Here is a 22,358-nt window from a genome sequence, read left to right as displayed (position 1 = left end):
TGCATACATCTCAGTTTTATTTGACATACTGATACTTAATTATCAGCTTTTTGTATGTTACTTCTGATGTAAATGCTGGAGAACCATAATGAGCAAACACTAATGTTTGTCTGTACTAGCACAATGATTTGCTCACTAACAACTATTGAGAGAAATGTCTGCATGCTGAGACACATTTTTGAAGCTCATCACTATAATTTGAGCTCATGAACCCTATAAAGTATCCCCAGAAAAACTTCAAAACCAAAAAGTCAACATTTATGAGTTCTTTTTGTATGGGATGCGATTGCTATTACACAGTAGAAATAAACTATGATGTATAACTCTTGTGTAAGAATTTGATAAGGGAATAACAAAGTTTCTACACTACCTAATTAAACATCACCTTTAATTCCTAATGATCTAATGACCTTTTGTACCTCAGAAACAGGTGTGTGTGTGCAACTGACCATCATCTAATGAAGTTAACCTTCATATATATAGTTATAATAGACGGAAACATTCCACGTAGGAAAAATATATCTAAAAACAAAGATGATGTGACTTACCAAATGAAAGTGCTGGCAGGTCGACAGACACACAAACAAACACAAACATACACACAAAATTCAAGCTTTCGCAACAAACTGTTGCCTCATCAGGAAAGAGGGAAGAAGAGGGAAAGACGAAAGGATGTGGGTTTTAAGGGAGAGGGTAAGGAATCATTCCAATCCCGGGAGCGGAAAGACTTACCTTAGGGGGAAAAAAGGACGGATATACACTCGCACACACACACACACACACACACACACACACACACACACACACACACACATATCCATCCACACATATACAGACACAAGCAGACATATTTAAAGACCAGGTGGTTGTGTTGCCGCTAAAACACGTTAAAGGACGGAGAAATTCGGGAAAATTTCGAAAAAACATGTAAATGTATTAAAAGGAGTGGTGTTGTGGTGAAAGATTACGAAAATGGGGCTAACAATTGTCTGACGAAGAAATAATGACGTTAAAACCTGTGGGGATCGGCTAAAAATGATCAGTGATGTGTGAAAAACGGAAGTGGAAATAAAGTGAAAGTTATTAGAACTTGCCAAAATGGTTGTTTAATACGTGAAAGCAGCTGTTATTGAACTAGAAACGGTGTATTTTTTAGCAGCGGTAGTGTTGAAAGCGGAAAATAAAAATTTTTTTGGTTATGGTTTGGAAGTGGGTTACGTATTATTGAGTATATATAGGCGGGATAAAATTGTATTACGGTAAAAAGGGGAAGGTGAATACAAAGTGAGACTACTGGTAAAAACAGAAAGAGAAAATAAAGAGAAAATAAGACGACAGGAAGGATTTCGAAATGCAACAGCGACAATAACAAACGTAATTGTTGGGTTCAAATTAATGATATGGTTATAATAGATGGAAACATTCCACGTAGAAAAAATATATCTAAAAACAAAGATGATGTGCTGGCAGGTCGACAGACACACAAACAAACACAAACATACACACAAAATTCAAGCTTTCGCAACAAACTGTTGCCTCATCAGGAAAGAGGGAAGGAGAGGGAAAGAAGTAAATCTGAAGAAGTGTCCCAGTGAGCTCTACTAAGTGAAGTACATGGAAATGTACTACTATGAGATTCTTCTGAATTATCATCCCATCACTAGAGTGATTGAAGATGCCACACTTACTGTCACTGTCACTCCTTGTGATTATCTCCAGTACCTCTTCATCAGTGCAACCATGCCAAACTGCCATTTGTTTATGGAACTCAAAAGCAATAGTGCTCTAAAACTCCTGATGAATAAGCAGAAATCTAAACAACACCACAGAAGCAGAATGTAGATGATGACACAAACCAGCTAGCATGAATGTCGAAAAGCAACTGAGAAATCTGATGGAAGTCACAGAAGAGACTGATCACACAAATGTGGGGTTTGTGGAGGTCTTTCAGTGCCATGATCAGCCCTGGGTAAACACTACTGTAAGGCATGTTAACACTGAGCTGAACAGGATGTTCCAGACACAAGCAAAATCTCAAATAAGTGTTGTTCCAGTATATGCTATTGGTAGGTGGGGGAAACACTACACATGGTCTGCACATGAACAGGATGGGGAAAAATAAATTAGCTTCCCTATTAGCAGAAACTGTAAGGGAGTGCACACTCACACAAGGGGTGATCCCTATGGTTAACGGGTCCAGGGAGACAGGTTTTTTTAGATTAAAGCTAAAGAGCAGACAGATGACAATCAAGATCAATAGAATAAAAGAAACTTCATGTACGGTAAATAGGGGTAAAGCTAAGGGCAGTATCAACTTACTTCATCAAAATATCAGGGGAATTAAAAATAAAGTAGATGAGCTATTGTGTGTTCAGATGATCTCAAAAATAAGAATGAGATTGATATACTCCGTCTGTCTGAACACCATGCAACTGTGGGCATGGATAGTGTCAGTATAAGTAGTATAATTTAGCATCTTACACTTGCAGATCTACGATGGATAAAGGAGGAGTTGCCATTTTCATAAAACAAGGGCATAAATGCAAAACTGTATAAGTAAGCAAATTTTGTGTTTATCAGCACTTTGAGGTTTGTGCATGTAAACTTCAGCTAGATAATGTAGTAGTGATATTAGCAACAGTGTACAGGTCTCCATTAGGAAACTGGAAGCTGTTCATAAAAAAGTTTAACTCCCTATTATGCTGTCTGTCAGACAAAAAGAAGAAGTTATTAATCGGTGGTGATTTCAGTGTACACTTTCTAAGTAATTCTGATAGGAAAAGTGAACTAGAAGTGTTATTAACAACATATAACTTAGAATCAGTGATCAATTTTCCTTCACGTATAGCTCAAGACAGTAGCACACTAATAGATAATCTATTTGTACAGAAAGAAGATGTAAAACAAACACATGCTTTCCCTGTGGTAAATGGATTGTCAGACCATGATACACAACTGATTAGCTTACCAAACCTAACAGGGTGTACAGTTCAGAAACCATTAAGTAAAAGTGTGATGTTGCTCAACCCGGTATCTATACAGCACTTCAGAGAAAGCTTAAGAAATATTAGTTGGGCAGATGTATATTAAGAACCAAATGCTAATGATAAATGCAACATATTTCTTGATAAATTTATATCCCATTTTTAAACATTGTTTCCCAAAGAAAATTACTAAATGTAACACCACACACTTTTCAAAGAAACCTTGGATTACTACAGCTATTAAAGTGTCTTCAGAAAGGAAAAGAAAACTGTATGAGACAGCAAGAACTAGTAAAGATCCAGAAGTTGTTTTACATTATAAAAATTATTGTAACATACTGAGAAAAGTTGTAAGGAAATGAAGGAAATGAAGAAATATGTATGTTAGAGAAGAAATTAACAACTCTGGCAATAAAATCAAATCAATATGGAATGTTGGTAGAAGGGAGACAGGAAAAGTAACCATTGGGTAGGTAGTATTATTATTAAAGAGAACGAGACCATCCTAACCAATAGTACACAAGTAGCTAATGTATTTAACAAACATTTTTTAAGTGTAGGAGAAAAAAATGGTGAGAACAGTTCAAAACAAAAAGCCAGACAGAACATGAAAGAGTCTGTTTCAAAAAAGTTTTGTCAGTTTAGGTTTCACCTAACAACCTCCTATGAAATAAGTAACATTATTAAATCTTTGAAAAATAAATGTTCTGTTGGAGTAGATGACACCTCTAATAAGATATTAAAACAATGTGGAGCAATTACAGCTGATGTTCTGAGTCACATATGTAATGCATCACTGACTCAAGGTTTTTTTTCCAGGCAGGTCAAAATATGCCGTTGTCAGGCCTCTCTACAAAAAGTGGGACACCACAGAAGTCAATAATTATCAGCCAGTATCCTTGCTTACAACATTTTCAAAAATCTTCGAGAAAGTAATGTACTCAAGAATGGTTAGCCATCTCAACAGTAATGGGATACTTAGTAAATCACAGATCAGATTTCAAAAATGCTGTTCCACTGAGACAGCAATATACAGTTTCACTGTCCACATAATAGTGTCTCTAAATAGTAAAATGTCACCAATAGGAATTTTCTGTGACTTGTCCTAAGCATTTGAAAAGCATTTGATTGTGTGATCCACGACATTATGTTACAGAAATTACAGTTCTATGGTATAAATGGAACAGCACATGAGTGGTTTAAGTTATACCTACAGAACAGGAAGCAAAAAGTTTCCTTATATGGGTCAAGTGGTTTAAATAAGTTTGCCACTTCATCTAACTGGGGTGAAATTACATTAGGTGCTCCATAGGGTTCAATGATGGGTCCCCTTCTGTTCTTGATATATGTGACAACCTCCCATCCTATCTGAAACAGGAAGCTGAACTGAAACTGTTTGCTGATGATACAAGCTTCGTTATTAATCCAGTAAAAGAAAGTCAAATAGAAAATGATACAAATAAGGTCTTTGGAAACGTCATTAATTGGTTTTCTGCAAATGGGCTTGCTCTAAACTTTGAAAAAACACAGTACATTCAATTTTCTGCTGCAAGAAGTACAGTTCCTTCAATAAATATAACACATCAACAGAAGTCAGTAGACAGTGTAGAACATACTAAGTTTTTGGGTGTACATGTATGTGAGAATCTTAACTAGAAAATTCATATTTTGGATCTTCTAAAGCAACTAGGTTCAGCAACTTTTGCAATCAGAATAATTGCCAATTTTGAGGATATAGAAATTAGTAAGGTAACATACTTTGCATACTTTCACTCTCTGATATCATACTGAATAATATTTTGGGGTAACTCAACATTTAGACAAAGAGTATTCACTGCTCAAAAGAAAGTGGCTAGAATAATGTGTGGGGTTCATAGCCACACATCTTGTAGGCATCTTTTTAAACTATTGGGAATTTTTACAACAGCCTCATGGTACATTTACTCACTAATGAAATTGTTCTCAACAACATGGACCGGTTTTAAAACAAGAGTGACATTTATGATTATAATACCAGAAAAAAGAAAGACTTACACTATCCTTTACTCAACCTATCTTTGGCACAGACAGGGGTAAAATATGCTGCTGTAAAAATTTTCAACAAATTACCAAATGAAATAAAATGGCTGACAGACAGCAGTAATAGCTTCAAAAATAAATTGAAATCATATCTACTAGACAACTCATTCCATACTGTAGATGAATTCTTGAATAGGAATAAATAAATCTATAAATATAGTATATGCATTTTGTGCCATTTAAGGGAATGGGGTAAATAATAGAAATACTAATCTTTAACTCCGTAAGGGTGGTCCATTGATAGTGACTGGGCCAAATATCTCACGAAATAAGTGTCAAATGAAAAAACTACAAAGAACGAAACTTGTCTAGCTTGAAGAGGGAAACCAGGTGGCACTATGATTGGCCCGCTACATGGTACTGCCATAGGTCAAATGGATATCAACTGCGTTTTTTAAAATAGGAACCCCCATTTTTTATTACATATTCATGTAGTACATAAAGAAATACTAATGTTTTAGTTGGACCACTTTTTTGCTTTTTGATAGATGGCGCTGTAAGTCACAAACATATGGCTCACAATTTTAGACGAACAGTTTGTAACAGTTAGGTTTTTTAAATTAAAATACAGAACGTAGGTATGTTTGAACATTTTATTTTGGTTGTTCAAATGTGATGCATGTACCTTTCCAAACTTATCACTTCTGAGAACGCATGCTGTTACAGCGTGATTACCTGTAAATACCACATTAATGCAATAAATGCTCAAAACGATGTCCGTCAACCTCAATGCATTTGGCAATATGTGTAACGACATTCTTCTCAACAGCGAGCAGTTCGCCTTCTGTAATGTTCGCACATGGCATTGACAATGCACTGATGTATGTTGTCAGGTGTTGTCTGTGAATCACAATAGCAAATATCCTTCAACTTTCCTCACAGAAAGAAATTCGGGGATGTCAGATCCGATGAACATGCGGGCTTCGATGACCAATCCACCTGTCATGAAATATGCTATTCAATATCGCCCAACCACTCGTTAGCTATGTACTGGACATCCATCATTTTGGAAGTACATCGCCATTCTGTCATGCAGTGAAACATCTTGTAGTAACATTGGTAGAACATTATGTAGGAAATCAGTATACATTGCACCATTTAGATTGTCACTGATGAAATGGGGGCCAATTATCATTCCTCCCATAATGCCGCACCATACATTAACCAGCCAAGGTCGCTGATGTTCCACTTGTCACAGCCATCGTGGATTTTCCGTTGCCCAATAGTGCATATCATACCGGTTTATGTTACCGCTGTTGGTGAATGACGCTTCATCGCTAAATAGAACGTGTGCAAAAAATCTGTCATCATCCCGTAATTTCTCGTGCCCAGTGACAGAACTGTACACGACGTTCAAAGTCGTCGCCATGCAATTCCTGGTGCATAGAAATATGGTACGGGTACAATCGATGTTGATGTAGCATTCTCAACACCAATGTTTTTGAGATTCCTGATTCTCGTGCAATCTGTCTGCTGCTGATGTGCAATTAGGTGTGACAGCAGCTAAAACACCTACTTGGGCATCATCATTTGTTGCAGGTCGTGGTTCACGTTGCACATGTGGCTGAACACTTCCTGGTTCCTTAAATAACGTAACTATCCAGTGAACGGTCCGGACACTTGGATGATGTCATCCAGGATGCTGAGCAGCATACATAGCACACGCCCATTGGGCATTTTGATCACAATAGCCATACATCAACACGATATTGACCTTTTCCGCAATTGGTAAACGGTCCATTTTAACACGGGTAATGTATCACGAAGCAAATGCTGTCTGCACTGTCAGAATATTACGTGATACCATGTACTTATACGTTTGTAACTATTACAGTGCCATCTATCACAAAGTGAAAAAAGTGGTCCAACTAAAACATTCATATTTCTTTACGTACTACATGAATATATAATAAAAAATGGGGGTTCCTATTTTTTAAAATGCAGTTGATATCTGTTTGACCTAGGGCAGTGCCATCTAGCGGGCCAACCATAGCGCCCCCTTCAAGCTAGATGAGTTTCAGTCTTTGTAGTTTTTTCGTTTGATGCTTATTTTGTGAGATATTTGGCATATTAAAAATTTTGTTTCATATGTGCATTTCTTGTGCACTTGACACGTTCCACTTGATAACAGCTACCATACCATGTGTTTGTTCAATGGAACACACAACCAACTAACTAACAAATACCACTGAGCAGCTTTAGATGTCTGCAGGATCACAGGTAGTGGAACCAGCTGACAGTAAAAGCTGTCATTAGGACTCTGGTACAGGCCTGGCTGTGACAGTGAATGCTGTCTGCAGTGCCCACGAGAAACACCACTGCAGCAGCTAACAATATCCACAGCCCCTCTGGAAAAGTGGAGTGTGGCAGAATTTTACATTTGCAGTGCTCAAAGGGTTAAGACAATTATTTGTTCTCTGGTGTAGAAGAAAGATTCTAGCCAACCCAAAGGTTTGTATTTCATGCCAGAGTGTGGAAGCTTTTTAGCATTGTGTCATAGTTTACACTGTCAAATGTGTTAGCGAGGTCACAGAAGATTCCTGTTGGATACCTTTTGAAATTTAGTTCAGTTACAATTTCATCTGTTAGAATAAATATAGCTTTCTCTGTGGAGAATCCCCTACGAAAAACTGTGTAAATGTCAGTAAGCCACTTAATGCTGAACATTTTCACATTTCTCCATTAATAATGAATTTACTCTGAAAGATATCCAGCTGTTGATAAATAAATAAAATATTGGTGTGGCTACATGGTACTTGCAAAGATGAAGTCAATCAAGAAATGTTCTCTGGCTGCAAGGCACTGATCACAAAAGCCTTATTTGTCTATTAGGAAATTTTTGCAAATTGAACTGTTTCCAAAAATTTTCAAGCATTTAGAATCATCAAATTCTGTGAGAGATGCCCCTTTCTGTCAATAAAAGTCCACTTGAGCTGAGCTGCAGCTACCTGAAGTTTTTTTATCAAATCGGTCGATGTTCATGCAATAACACAATAAGGACATAACAGATACTTACAGAGTAAATAGAGTATTACTTGGATACTTACCTTACATTCAGTACAAATCACTGCATCAAACAATGGATGTTCATCAGAATTTTCTGGTGGTCCCATGCAGGCAACACAAATGTTTTCACCCTGCTTGTATCTTTCTGCATTGCCTGAAAATAAACAAGCCACTTCATTTGCGTTTTAGCAAAGATGATGTTGGAGGACAGTGTCCATTAAACTCTTCTTCCCTGCCTTGAAAGAGACCTTAATTAAAACAAGTGTCCAAATGACTTCGGAGCAAAGAATTCATGTTATTCATTCAAACAAAGCTCAATAATATGACATAATAAGAATATGCAGTCTGTTATTCATTTATTTATACCTTTTGTATCACAGGCCTGAAGGATAGTTTTATATAATGTGGAATGCTTGCAGATAAATATTAACAATGGGAAATTACTTTTGAAAATTGTATTAAGAATTAATGACCATTAATTTAATCTGCTATACTCTGTTATTGTTTAAATATGATAAACATGGAAAGTTTATGCAACTGTCACAAAAGCCACTATTTTTTAAAAAAATGCTGCTGCTGCATTCCTAGTTTTGGTGTTAAGCTGCTGTTGGCTTTGCCAGCCAAAAACTTGTTAATAAGATAAATAACTCACTGTAGTATATTCACAATTTTTTCTTTTTATTTATATTAAGCTGCTACTTAATTCTCTCTTATTATTAATGTGAGCACACTAATCAATCTCAAAAGATAGCAATTATACAAAAACTAAAAAAATGAAGAATGTGAATTGCACTGTTTGCAGTAATTTGTAATTAATGAATCTAGAGTATCACTTATTTTATTACAAGATGTAGCTAGTAAAATTTGCCTTTGATCTACTTTTGGACTGCATAGATTATCAATTTCTTGTGTTATGTGTAGTTACATCGAGACCTATGCATGTAAATAAAGAGCTTCTCTCTTAAACTTTGGCATGGAAGCATAATACACCTGGAAATTACTTTTTGTTCTGTATTGTGTTTGTGTAAGTCATTGATCACCTTAATTTCTCTATTATTATTGGCTGAAAATGTCAATAAAGAGCATATACATACTGACTGAATGAAGCTGCACAAATATGCAGTTGATTCTGATGAACTTTCAAGGTAGTGCAAAGTTTGGCAACTTACTTTCAATGTTCAAAGATGTAAAACATTGCACCTCACAAAACTAAAAGCATTGTATCCTGTGACTACAGTATCAATGATTCAGTATCTGAATTGGTCAGTTCATGTAAATACCTGGATGCAACACTTCAAAGGAATATGAAATGGATTGATCACATAGGCTCAGTCATAGGTAAATCAAGTGGCAGGCTTCAGTTTACTGGTAGAATGCCAGAGAAGTTAATTAGTTTACAAAAGAGATTGCTTACACTATGTGACACATCCTAGAATTCAGCTCAATTGTGTGTGACCCATGCCAAATAGAACTAAAATGGGATGTCGAATGTCCACAGAGAAGGCCAGCATAAAAGGTCTCAAGTTTATTTGACCCATGGGGAGAACCACACACATGCTGAGGAGACTGAACTGGCAGACACTTGAATATGAATGCAAACTATCTCATGAATGGCACTTACCAAGTTAAAATTATTCTAGGAATGTGCTAAAAATCCCTCTGTATTGCACCTGTTGGAGTCATGAGGACAAAGTAAGAGTAATTACAGCACTTACAGAGACATTTAAACAGTCATTCTTCCAGTACTCCATATGTGAATGGAACATGAAGATGCCCTAATAACTGGTAGAATGGGAAGTACCCTTGGTCATGCATTTCACAGTGGCTTGCAGTTGCAGAGTATGGATGCAGATGTAGAACTTTATGAAGAAATAAAAGTGAAAAACACTAAAAGATTGGCAAATGCAAATTCATTATGATGGGGTGAAGAAAAAGTGATCTTCATAACTACTGTAAAATAAAAGGGCTATTAGGTGATTAAAACCAATGAACAGTTTAACCAGGAGTAATGATAGTTAAGATGATGCTAGTATTATGCTGATGTCTATGTGTGAAGAGTTCTATTCAGTTGATACATCAATATGGTAGGTCGACAATGGAGCTACAGGACTTGTAACCAACTGTTCCGATTATTTTATAGATATTCTAGATTTTGAAATTGTGGAAGTAAGCACCATTCAAGAGACTTCATTATTGCAGTTGTATCATGGAAGATGAGGACATTGGGATAAACACTGTCTCAAAAAAATATTGGAAAGGGAGTTTGGCAGAAGTATTCCCCAGAAAAAAGGATTTTGTGAGCCATGTATTTATGACAAAGCACATTGTTTTTGAAAATATAACATAATCAGATAGGTAACAAAACTCACCAAGTAGCAGCAGGAGAAAATGCATAAAAGTTAAGGAAATGTCCAGGCTTTTAGAGCCAGTGACTCCTCGTTTTGGCAGAAGAGTTGAAGGGAAAAGAAGAGGGATGAAGGAAATGGACTGACAAGGTTTAGAAAATGTGGAGGGTTAAGGAATAGTTGCCCAGAATACAGGTTCAGAGAAGACTTACTGGACAGGATGAAAATGAAAGATTTTCCTTCTTGTCCTGTCTGGTGAATCTCCCCTGTCCTGGGGTTCTGACTGACTTTCCTGTAGCTCTCCCCATTCACTAACTTGTCCTTCCTCCTCATCCAACGTGGGAAGTCTTCCTGACCGAGTGTTCTGGGGCGACTTTTCTGTTACTCTCCCCATTTCCTAAACATTGTCAGTTCTTTTTGTTCATCCCTCTTCCTTCATGTTCCATACTTCTGTCAAAGAAGGAGACACTGGCTCAGAAAGATTATGCATTACCTTAACTTTTGTATGTATTTTCTCCTGCCACTGCTTAGTGTGTAGATTTTTTATCCATCAATTGTATTATATTGTTTGTCATTTTATCCAAGAAAGAATACAATATATTTATTTATTTTGTATGGCTAATAGAATACAGCAGTAAGTAAGTAGTAACACAAACAATGTATAAAAACAATGAATGGTCAATGTTACAGGCAATAAACAATTATTAGATCTAAAAAAGGAAGTAAAACACAAAATACACAAATATACATAGAAATTATAGTAATAGTATCTAGTAATAGGTTTTTCAGAAGGAGAAGAGTAGACCAGACTCATGGTTGTATGTCCAAGTCCCTCAGCCAGCCAGAAGCATCTCCCTCCAGGAGGTGCAGCTCCTGCATTGTGCCAGGGAATCTCCTCGTAGGGCAGTCCATTGCGATATGATGTAGAGTTTGTGGATTCCCACAGTCGCAGTTGGGTGAGTCAGTCTGTCCCCATTTGTGCTTCCAGTAATTACATCTACCATAGTCTGTTCGGATACGATTTAAAGTTGTCCAAGATTTTCTGGGAAGACCGAAGCCCTCTGGCCGTACGGTTGGGTCTGAGACTAAGTTAAGGTGGTCAGGGTTAGACATATCCCATTCCCGACACCAGGCTTTGCCGATATCATAATTGTCCTCAATCAGCTGTTGCCCTAATCTCCATGATGGCTTACGGGACTTGAGCCTGTGGCTGGGATTCTTGCAGTCTTCGTGTAAGGGTAGGTCACGGTTGTTAGCACACTTTTGCCATTCCCTTTTCAGTGCAGATCTTCGCCTTAGATGAGGTGGGGCTATGTTAGCCAGTACCGGGAGCCATTGGTGGGGCGTCGGTTTAATAGTGCCTGAGATGAGCCTCATGGTGTCATTTAGCTGGGTGTCCACCGTTGCTGTATGAGTGCTGTTTAGCCAGACCGGAGCGCAGTATTCAGCCACCGAATATACTAGTGCAAGAGCAGAGGTTCTGAGAACTGTGGCGCTTGCTCCCCAGCTACTTCCAGTGAGTTTGTGTAGGACATTATTTCTGGCTTTGATTTTTGCTGCGCATTTGTATAAGTGCTCCTTGTACATCAGAGATCGGTTCAATGTAATTCCCAGATACTTTGGGAGGGGATTGTAGTTAAGCAGCTGGCCTCTGAACTCTATGTGGAGTGCATAGTTTGCCTGTCTGTTGTTGAGGTGGATACAGGAGACTTGAGTTTTAGAAGTATTAGGTCTGAGCCTCCATGTTTCGAAATATTCATCCATTTTGATAAGGTCTTCCTCAATGATTCTTTCGGAATTGTGGAAGTCTTGATGTTGATATGTGAGAGCAATATCGTCGGCATAGATAAACTTCTTAGACGATGTCTCTGGTAGGTCTGATGTATATATATTAAAAAGTAATGGAGCTAGCACGGATCCTTGGGGCAGGCCATCATTTAACCTATATTTCTTGCTTATCTCTCCATCTAGGTGTACTTCAAAAAATATATTTGAAAGCATATTGTTGATTAGGGTAGCTGTTTTCTTGCTAGGAATAATGCGTTGGAGTTTAAGAATCATTGCCTCCCTCCACACTGTGTCGTTTGCTGATGATAGATCTATGAACACGGTGACTGTCTTTTTCTTCCTTTGAAATCCACTCTCAATATGTGTGGTAAGAGATAATACTTGATCACAGCAGCTCCGAGCAGGTCTAAATCCGGCTTGTTCAATAGGAATGAAATTCTCAGCAATGGGTTTTATTCTGTTGAGAATAAGTCTCTCCAATAGTTTGTAGCATACACTTAGAGAGCTATAGGTCTATAGTCCTCTGGGAGCTTTCCATCTTTGCCAGGCTTAAGAATGGCGGCAATCTTGGTTTGTTTAAATAGTGGTGGTAGTGTTTCCAATCATTGGATGTCATTGTAAAACTGAGTTAGCCACAGTAGAGCTCGAGGTCCTAGGTGCCGTAAGAACTCGGGGTAGATCTCATCTAAACCAGCCGCTTTACCCATTTTCATATCTTTCAGTGCTTCTGTGATCTCTAGCATGGTAAAGGTTTTTGAGAAATTGTTGTCGGGTGTAGATTGTTGTCGGAGCTTGGTTCTCAGTTCTTTCTTTACTTTCATAGTCTTATCCTTGTTGCTGCGTGGTGTTTTTCTCGTAAGGTTAACTATTCTGTTTGCTACGTCTTTGGGGTGTATGTTGCCACCCGTACAGGTTTTAATGTAGCTTTCACCTAGGTTTTTAAGAAGGCCCCAGGCTTTCTTGCTGGAGTGCTTGAAGTCCATATTTTTTATGAAAGTGTGCCACTTTTCTCGTCTTGCTGAGTCCAGGCATTGGAGAAGCTTGTCCGCAATTTCAGGATCGTTGTTTTGCGAATATGCATTATATAGGTCTATGCATTCTTGGCTCCAGCCGGGAATATAAGTTTTCCTGTAGCCTCTGGGAATGTGTTTTTTGGCAATGGCTAGGAGTAATCCCACAAGCGGTTGTAGTTCTTCAATGCGGGTGGGATCCATTGGATGTTGTGGTCCATTTTGGCGGTAAAGGCTTCCCAGTTGGCTTTGCCAAAATTCCATCGAGGTTTAGGTGTAGATCTCACTATTGGAATCTGTATACCGACATGTAGCAGAACGGGCCTGTGCTGGCTACGAGGAAAATCAGGCAAGATCTGTTTATTGCAGCGTAATGGTAGATTTTTGGTGTCTCTGGAAACAAAGCACAGATCGGGGTTGTAGTCTCTTTTCCATCTAGCCGAGTGGAAAGTCCCTTTATCCTTTAGATCAAGGATCAAGAAGACGTCTTCTATGTCCGCCCATTTCATTACTCCCTCCCCATCCTCATTGGTGTTGTTATAACCCCACTGGGTACTGTGGCTGTTGAAATCGCCCATTATCACTGTAGGATGTTGTATGTTGGAAATAGCAGAGTCATTCCATGACTGAGTTGGGGGTTTGTAGAGGTTGATGACTTCAATATCAGCAATTTTTGTTCTTATGACGTAGGCACTTGGGTCAGTGTGTGTTTTTATATCGTGGACCTGGTCAGTGTTGTTTTTAAAGTAGGTGGCAGTACCATAGTTAGTGTGGTAAGTTGCTGCAGCAAGGGAATAGCCTGGAAGTTTGCATCTATTTTTCTACTGCTTTTCGTCGGCGCAATGTGTTTCCTGGAGCAAGACAGCATCCAATGAATGGTTGTCCAGGACTTTAATTAGGTAGTCAGATTTAGCTCTACTCATTCCTTCTATGTTGAGTTGTAGGATTTTAAGGACATCTCCAATGTCCTTGGTCAACGGGTTCTGAGAGGAACCGTTGTTTCGGGTATTCGCGTTCATGTCTGTGCTGATTCTGTAAAGCTGGGAAATCCTCACAGGTCCAGCAGCCAGATTTGTAGACTATTTAGCCGTGATAAAAAATCACGTTGCCCAGGGTGCACCACAGGGAGGCTAGTCTACATTGCACAATACAATAAAGACAGGTGAATTGATATCAGCAAATGTCTGTGGATATTTTAATGAATATTTCAAAAGAATAAATGTATGCATTCTAAATCAAACTGCAAAATCATCTGTGGAAGGAATTAGTCTTTTCGAGCTGTGATTAGGTAAGAATGCAGAAATAAAACACTTGTACATAATAGGTTCTACATGCGATGTCAATATCCTAATTCGGAGAAGACAGAAAATGAATAAGAAAGCTATCTAGGATATGCCATGGGATACGATGGAGGTGTCCATTACAGAATTTGAGTGGAAAAGGAAAATTGAGTCATTCTCAGCAGGGTTGTAATCTTCCATGAAGGACCTGGAAGCTGTGAATAACAAGTCAACTTACTATTGCAGAAAGTTAAGCACAATAAGCAGGGAAAACATGCAGCTCAAAAATTTAAAGAATAGTTAAGAGTCAGACATACAAAAGTTTGATGATGATTGAAGAGTACAGAGCTAGTAACAGAGAAGAGAAACCGTTTATCTAGGCTCAATGACAAAGCAAAATCATTCAATGTTAATGAAGTCTTTATTGCTAGACAACTTTGTAATTAAACAAAAGGAGATGGAGAATCATGTGAATAAACTGTCAATGGTATGCAAAGTGCTACTGGAAACAACCTATGGAAAATTAAATAAATCACAAAAAGAGAATAAAACACTGGAATGAACTGTTCTACCAAATGGAGCAAGAAGCATGCCATGTGAGTGGTGTTGCTGTTATGTTTCTAAAATTTCAATCGTAATGCTTGTCATTCGTCCATTATGACTGTGGGATCAAAGGCATTTATATCAACTGCACATGATACTGCAATTGTACAACTTTGAATTCAGCTGAGTATAGTAACTCCAGGCAGGCCGCCAGCAGGTTCTCCACTTGCCCTGGAATCTCCATCACTCACCACAAGACCAACAAGTAGTACTACATATGCAGACAGAGGGCACTGCTATGGACCATACCCTCAATGGAGCAAACTGTAGCCTTCCCTGCCTTTTTTAAAGTTGGTATATGCTGAGATCTGGCAGAAGATATGACAAGTCTAGGAAGACTGCCATCAGCATCTGGGCCAAAAGATCACTTAATTGAAATGACTAGTAACTCACATGTCTGCCTATTAGGGGTTGCAATACATTATGCAAAAAATTTAGTAAATTTTTAGCATGTTTTATGTTCGTTGATGTAAAAAAAGATATTCCAAAGTCATTAGGGATTAAACATGATGAAAATTGTGTAAACACTGTATTTACTACATTGAATCTTGTTACATAGAACATATCAAACAAAAAAAGCGTTTTCAAAAGTGTGATAAAGTTCAAAAGAGAGTAAATTTATTTCCCCATTTTGCATAATATTCTTCAAATCAATACATATCTTTTACTATGTGCTATCTGAAGTAATCTGTTTTCTTTGTTAGTGTTCTAGCTATGTGCGTATCAATCTGTGAAATCTGTTAGCAGTTTAGTTGGGAAAACGTAACAGACTGAGTTACATTCATATTCATAATATTAGTATGGAGAAAAGTGTGTGAATTTTACCCTTTCAACCATATGTCTTCGTGTTTGTAGTATAAAGGTGAGTAAAGATGGTGGCGAGTGTGAAATTACATCGTGTATCTCCACAAAAAAAAGTAAATTTTGGGGAAAAAAAAGGAAGCGTGTGTGAATTGTAAGGATGAGATATCAAAGTTAAATGAACATGTAACAAGTTTACAATTCATAATCAGTGCCCCAAAACAGGATATTGAAAAACTTCAAACTGGGAAAAAGTGAGATGCTAATGAAACAAGAAGACTCGATCTCTACAGATAAGTGGAAAACAGTGATGGAAGAAGACAGCATTCAGGAAGTTAAATCTCAAAAAAACAGTGAAACCGTATTGCAACAAAACAATGTGTGCATATCAAATACAACAAATTATGGAATAAAACCAGCTAACAAAAATATGGTACACAAAATTATAAGTAAAGAAAAAGGTGTGTGCACAAACAGTTATAGTGTGTTAGTGAAAAATAACATCCAAAAGCATGCAAACGAATCAAACTTGCCTCACAATAATCTCAAAGATTTACACTTTCAAAGTAAACATGAACCTAATATCGTATGCAAAAACAGATTCAGTGTGCTAGCAGAAGCAACAAACAGAGTAAGTGATGCAAATATGCAACCAAAAATTTCAAAACCGAAAACAACAAACAACAGTCAACGTGTAAAACAAGATGCTGGCATTATTTATCTGCTTGCTGATAGTCATGAAAAAGGATCGGCAGAAATTATGAATGAAAAAATAATAAATCAAAGTGTTGCTGGATTCGTGAAACCAGGTGCTCCACTGCGAGAAGTTACCACCATACATTGACACTTGCATCAACCAAGGAAGTTGTAACTCTTGCATTATGATAGATGGAACAAATGATGTCTACAAAAATGAGGCAATGTTTGTCTTGAGAACTTTAAGAGAAGCATTGGAAAAGGTTACAGACATGAAAGTGTTCATAACAAGCATACCCGTGAGTCATGACCTCATGAAAACATTGTGTGTGAATGCAGAAATTGAAGTAACTAAGCAAAAGATTGAAAAAATTTATAAGTTTTTCAGCAATGCAACATATATTAAGACAGACAGCCAAAAAAGGGAACACTTCACTACCCATGGAATGCGCAGAAACATTAATGTAATACTGAGACAACTGAATCAAAATCAGACTGGCTTAATGTGACCTACAATTATAGCAGCAGCAACGGAATTGTCAGCTTCAGCTGAAGAACCAGATACTCCAATAATTTGAGACAAAGTTGAAGAAATAAGAAGAGGATCTCCAACAAGCTTAGCTACTGTGCCCCAAGCTAAATCTTCAAAAATCACATGTGGAAGGCTAACTCACTACGCTTCAACCTGCACCACTCATAAAAGGAAAAAATCATAAAATTTTTTATGGTAAGTGGTTCCAGAGAAATGTTACATCAATCATGTAAAACATCGCTCAGGAAAGAAAACTTCAACAGTAAAAGTGAAGGGGACTATTCAAGGAAAGATGTGTTGGAAACTGTAAGTAAATAAGTCTTCATTCCTAATGCACTGGAACATAAATGGCCTAAATGCAACATATCCTCATGATAAAACAACAACAATTGACGAGCTGCAAATTATTCTATCACAAGGAAGAAATATCAAAGTCATTTGCCTAAATGAACACTGGCTCACGAAAGATTCAATCACGGTTTTAAATAAGCTAGAAAACTTTAAGATAGCTAGTTGTTTTTGTAGGCATAACAGTACTCATGGAGGCTACTGTATATTGATTAACAATTCATTGGAATATAAAGAAAGAAACAATTTTAAATTTCTAAATGAAGAGCTTGTATTTGAAAATTGTTGTTTAGAGATAGAACAACAGAATACATTATTCTTAGATAAATTCCAGTGTCTCCTATATAAACTCACTAAACAAAATAGGAAAAATTGTAATTGATGCTGATTTTAACATAGATGCAAAAGCAAAACAAGCATGTCAACTAAGTTTATTGATGTAATTCAAGAATATGGCTTTAGACTAAATTTCACTGACTTCATCAGAGTAAATGAGCAAACAGCAACATACACATGCATAGACAATAATTTAACAAATTATACACTTGAGGACACTGTCAAATTCTCTTTAAACCTAGGTATATCAGATCACTCTGCTCTGCTTATAGAATTAAACTTACAAAAAACAAATAGTAAAAAAATGGGAGGAGATGCTTCATGAAAAGACAGTTCAGTGAAGAAAACATAAACTTGTTCTGTTACAGATTAAATGCGGCAGACCTGTCATTACAACAAGAAAAATCATGTTCAGAAAATTTGGTAAGTTTTTAAACTGCTTTTTACATGTATCCAATGAAACATTTCCACCCATAGCCTGCCCAAGAAGGGCAAAAAATAAACTAAAGTGGATTACCACTGGCATAAAAGTATCTAGTAATAGAAAGAGAGAGCTACATGCTGAGCTGAAATCAAATGAGAGTCCTGAGTTCATAAACTATGTTAGAGCATATAAAAAACTATTTATGAAGGTAGCAAAAGCAACAAAGGAAATGGCAAACTCTAAATTCATTAAAAAACATACAAATATATCCAAGGCAGTATGGACAGTAGTCAAATCTGAACTTTTGAATCAAACCAAGCAGCTGGAAATCTCTAAAATGAAGGTACAAGACAAAATAATTGTACATCCTGCTCAGATATCAGAAAATTTTAATAAATTCTTCATAAATGTAGCAAAATTTGATGTTGATGTAGACTCTTATCAAGATAATTTTCATTTGTTGGCTCAAGGCAGAGCAAGAAAGAGAGCCTAATTAAATTTAACAAAGTAACAGTAAAAGATATAGAAAAAACTATACTAAACCCAAAGAACAAAAATTCTTTGGGATGGAATGAAATACCCGTCAAAGTCATTAAAGCAACTACAAATTTAATAGCACACCCACTACACAAAATAATTAATCAATCACTTGAAGAAGGATACTTTCCTGAATTTATAAAATATGCAGAAGTCAAAACCAGTATTTATGGAAGGTTCCAAAGATGATATGGGAAATTACAGTCCAATTTCCCTTCTTCCTGTGTTTTCTAAGATATTTGAAATGATTGTTGAAACTCAAATTCAAAATTTCTGCTACAAATACAATGTAATCTCCAAAAATCAGTTTGGATTCAAGAAAGGCAGAAGTACAATTCATGCAATCAATGAATTTGTAACTAATGTTAGTTCCACTTTGGACAAGTCACAAAAAGCTGCGGGAATCTTCTGTGACTTATCCAAAGCATTCAGCTGTGTGAATCACTCCTTACTATTACATAAAATGAAAAAATATGGAATTATGGGTACCAACTTATAGTGGTGTAAGTCATCTCTAACAGAGAGAAAGTAAAGGGTTGTTATAACATCAAGCAAAGGGAAATACTTCTAGGAGTGGAGAACAATCTCACAGGGAGTATCACAAGGCTCAATTCTTGGCCCAATCCTCTCTCTTTTTTATGTAAATGACTTACCGATAAATATAAAATATCATTCAGTTTTATTTGCTGATGACACATCAGTACTGGTAGAAAATAAAAACACAGAAGAAATTCCTAAATATGTCATAGAAACTCTAGAAAACCTAGATGTTTGGTTCCATCTAAATGGCCTAAAGCTAAATATCTCAAAAACACGGCTGATGCAATTTAAGACAAAACAGTCATGAATAAATGATATTTACGCTATGCACAGAAGGCAGGAGCTAAATGAAGCAGAGCATTTTAAATTCTTAGGAATGCAATTGGACAGAAACCTATCATGGTCCTCACACATAGATTATCTAAAAAATAAACTTAACAGCCTGGCATTTGCTATGACAATCTTAGACAATGTCACTAGTATAGACACAAAAAAAAGTATTATACCATAGTTACTTTGAGTCAATAGTGAGATACGGTGCCGCGCGGGATTAGCCGAGCGGTCTGAGGCGCAGCAGTCATGGACTGTGCAGTTGATCCTGGCAGAGGTTTGAGTCCTCCCTCAGGCATGGGTGTGTGTGTGTTTGTCCTTAGGATAATTTAGGTTAAGTAGTGTGTAAGCTTAGGGACTGATGACCTTAGCAGTTAAGTCCCATAAGATTTCACACACATTTGAACATTTTTTGAGATACTGTATTGTCTTATGGGCGAATGCTAGCAACATGACAAAAAATATTAACTTTGCAGAAAAAAATTATCAGAAACATATGCAGTGCAAAGCCAAGAGAATCTTCTTGGCCATTATTAAGAATTCTTAAGATACTAAGTGTTCCCTCATTGTATCTGTATGAAGTAATTCTTTTCACAAGTAATAGCCCTAAACTTTTTGTCAAATAATTTCCAGCATAGTTACGAAACTAGAAAGAAAGAAAGCTTCATGCTGCCTACACACACACAGGCTTAATCTTTTTGCACAGACTCCACATTATATGGGAATGATTGTTTACAATAAACTGAAAGACCCAAATTTTAGAAAGGTCCAAACTGAGGCAGTAAAAAGAGAATTGTATAGTACCCTAGTGCAGAAATGTTATTACTCTGTTGACAAATTTTTTAATGATCTGACCATCTGAGCAGGATAAAAATAATAATAATAAATAATATTCAGATTTTATTGTGACTATATAAAAATATTGTATTCCATGTATAATTTATCATAGTTATAAGCTGACAAGTCTCCTGTACATAAAATCAATGATTTAACTTGTACATTATGAGACAATAAAATTCTGATTCTGATACCTCATATCCATCTTCTACAACTGCACACACAACTGACATTCTGGTGGTGAGGTTGAGATTGATACATTTCTTGTGATGAGGATTGGAATGAGACAACCATCAGATTGGGTCATAGATGAGATTGAGAGATAGTTGGCAGCAGTTCAGTTAATCTATGGTTTCTTAACAGGATGTGAGTACTGCACTGATAATAGAAATTTTCTTTTGAGATAGTTGTCAGCAGAAACTAACCATAGCAATTGCTAATTTTATTCTCTTTCAGAAGGCAGAAAAAGCAATTAATTATTCTTTTCTTTTCAGACTGGAGGATCATACTTAGAAGAGAGAAAATGTTTTCTCTTTCTCTCATTTTGTGGGTCATCACATCCATAGCTACACCGCATGTTCTATTTATTAAGTTTGCTGAATTCCTATTAAACATTGCACTTAACAGACAACAAGTGCTCACAACATTTGTTCAGTTTCAGAGTCATCAAATTAACAGTCTGTCTGCATGCATTACACAGCTGCTTCAATTACAACAAAACCAGCAAGAAGCACAGAGAGCAACAAACAAAACTGAGAATTATGGAGGTCCATTCCTGTGGTTGGCAGCAAGATGAAATTTGCTGACCAGTCGCCACTACTTTCTCCACAATCAGTCATGCCAGTGCATCCCATCCCACCCTTCTGAAGTCATCAAATTTTAAGTCTCCCTGTGACTTCAACTACCATAGCTTTATCTGCAAATGTAAGATAATCCATATATTAAGCTATTACACAATGTAAGGATATTGACCTCAGCAGCCAAAGCTTTATCTGCAAACATAAGATGACCCTGTATTTCCTGAATGACAAATCTGAAAAAAAGCCTCATCTTATACAGGGTAAGTGCAATATATCGGACTTCCATAAACCACACACAAAGTTACTTCTGTATTTGTATATAAGTCTCCATCCTAGATAACATGCTACATGTTAAAAACTTATCAATGCTGTTTTAAGTATATATATGTTTTAAAGTAAGTATATATATAATACATAGTAATACACATGCCCATGATAGAGCATGAAGCAGTAGATTGTATGGGCTGGCCAATGGTACAGCAAGAAGCAATAGATTGTAGGGGCTGAAAAGTAAGAATTGTTTGGAAAAGATACTCTGCAAAGAATGTTGTATATGTTTCACATGGATCCTTCCTTCACAAAAATAAAATTTTCAAATTTTCATGAACAATGGTGTGTACTGGACAGTGTCCCTCATTTACGATAGAGAACACATTTAACCATTCAGCTGCTACTGATGACATCCATACATTCTGTAGTCATGTGCAACTGTATTGGCAATTGTGTTCAGGTTCAGAAGAAGAAACAAAAATGTTTACTGGGACAAATTAAAATGGAGAGGTAATATCAAGAGTGAGCAGCAAACAAGCTGACCCTTAGTAGAAGAAAAGAATGGAATATTTTTAATATTTTGAAAGAAGAATGGTGATGTGTAAGTAGCCATTAGAAACATACAAATACCTATGTAACACTGACTTTTCCATCAGTTTCTTGAAAGAAAAACACCTAACTACACTATACTTTTAGCTTTCCCTGAGAGCTGTCGAGGGGTGTCAGGGGGCAGAGGGCATCTCCTTCCTCCTGGGCATGAGAGCCCTTGCTGGTTAAGGTACACAAGGAATGTATTGCCAAATTGAAAGAAG

At 36.9% G+C, this 22,358-nt stretch overlaps 1 protein-coding gene across 1 annotated transcript in view; it reads right to left on the bottom strand.

Annotated features, from left to right (window-relative positions):
- LOC126455176 (DNA (cytosine-5)-methyltransferase 3B-like) overlaps nucleotides 1-8,363 on the bottom strand; it is a 154,840-nt gene extending 146,477 nt beyond the window's left edge. The window contains exons 1-2 of the mRNA XM_050091154.1: nucleotides 8,330-8,363; nucleotides 8,111-8,223 (exon numbers count right to left, since the gene is read on the bottom strand). Of these exons, the coding sequence (XP_049947111.1) occupies nucleotides 8,111-8,223; nucleotides 8,330-8,363 (147 nt within the window). The remainder of the gene's footprint in view (nucleotides 1-8,110; nucleotides 8,224-8,329) is intronic.
- Nucleotides 8,364-22,358: the final 13,995 nt, after the last annotated feature.

This window comes from Schistocerca serialis, chromosome 1 (genome assembly GCF_023864345.2).
Source record: "Schistocerca serialis cubense isolate TAMUIC-IGC-003099 chromosome 1, iqSchSeri2.2, whole genome shotgun sequence".
NCBI lineage: Eukaryota > Metazoa > Arthropoda > Insecta > Orthoptera > Acrididae > Schistocerca > Schistocerca serialis.
The sequence above is the reverse complement of the archived record's forward strand: the minus strand, read 5'-3'. Positions and strand labels throughout refer to the sequence as shown.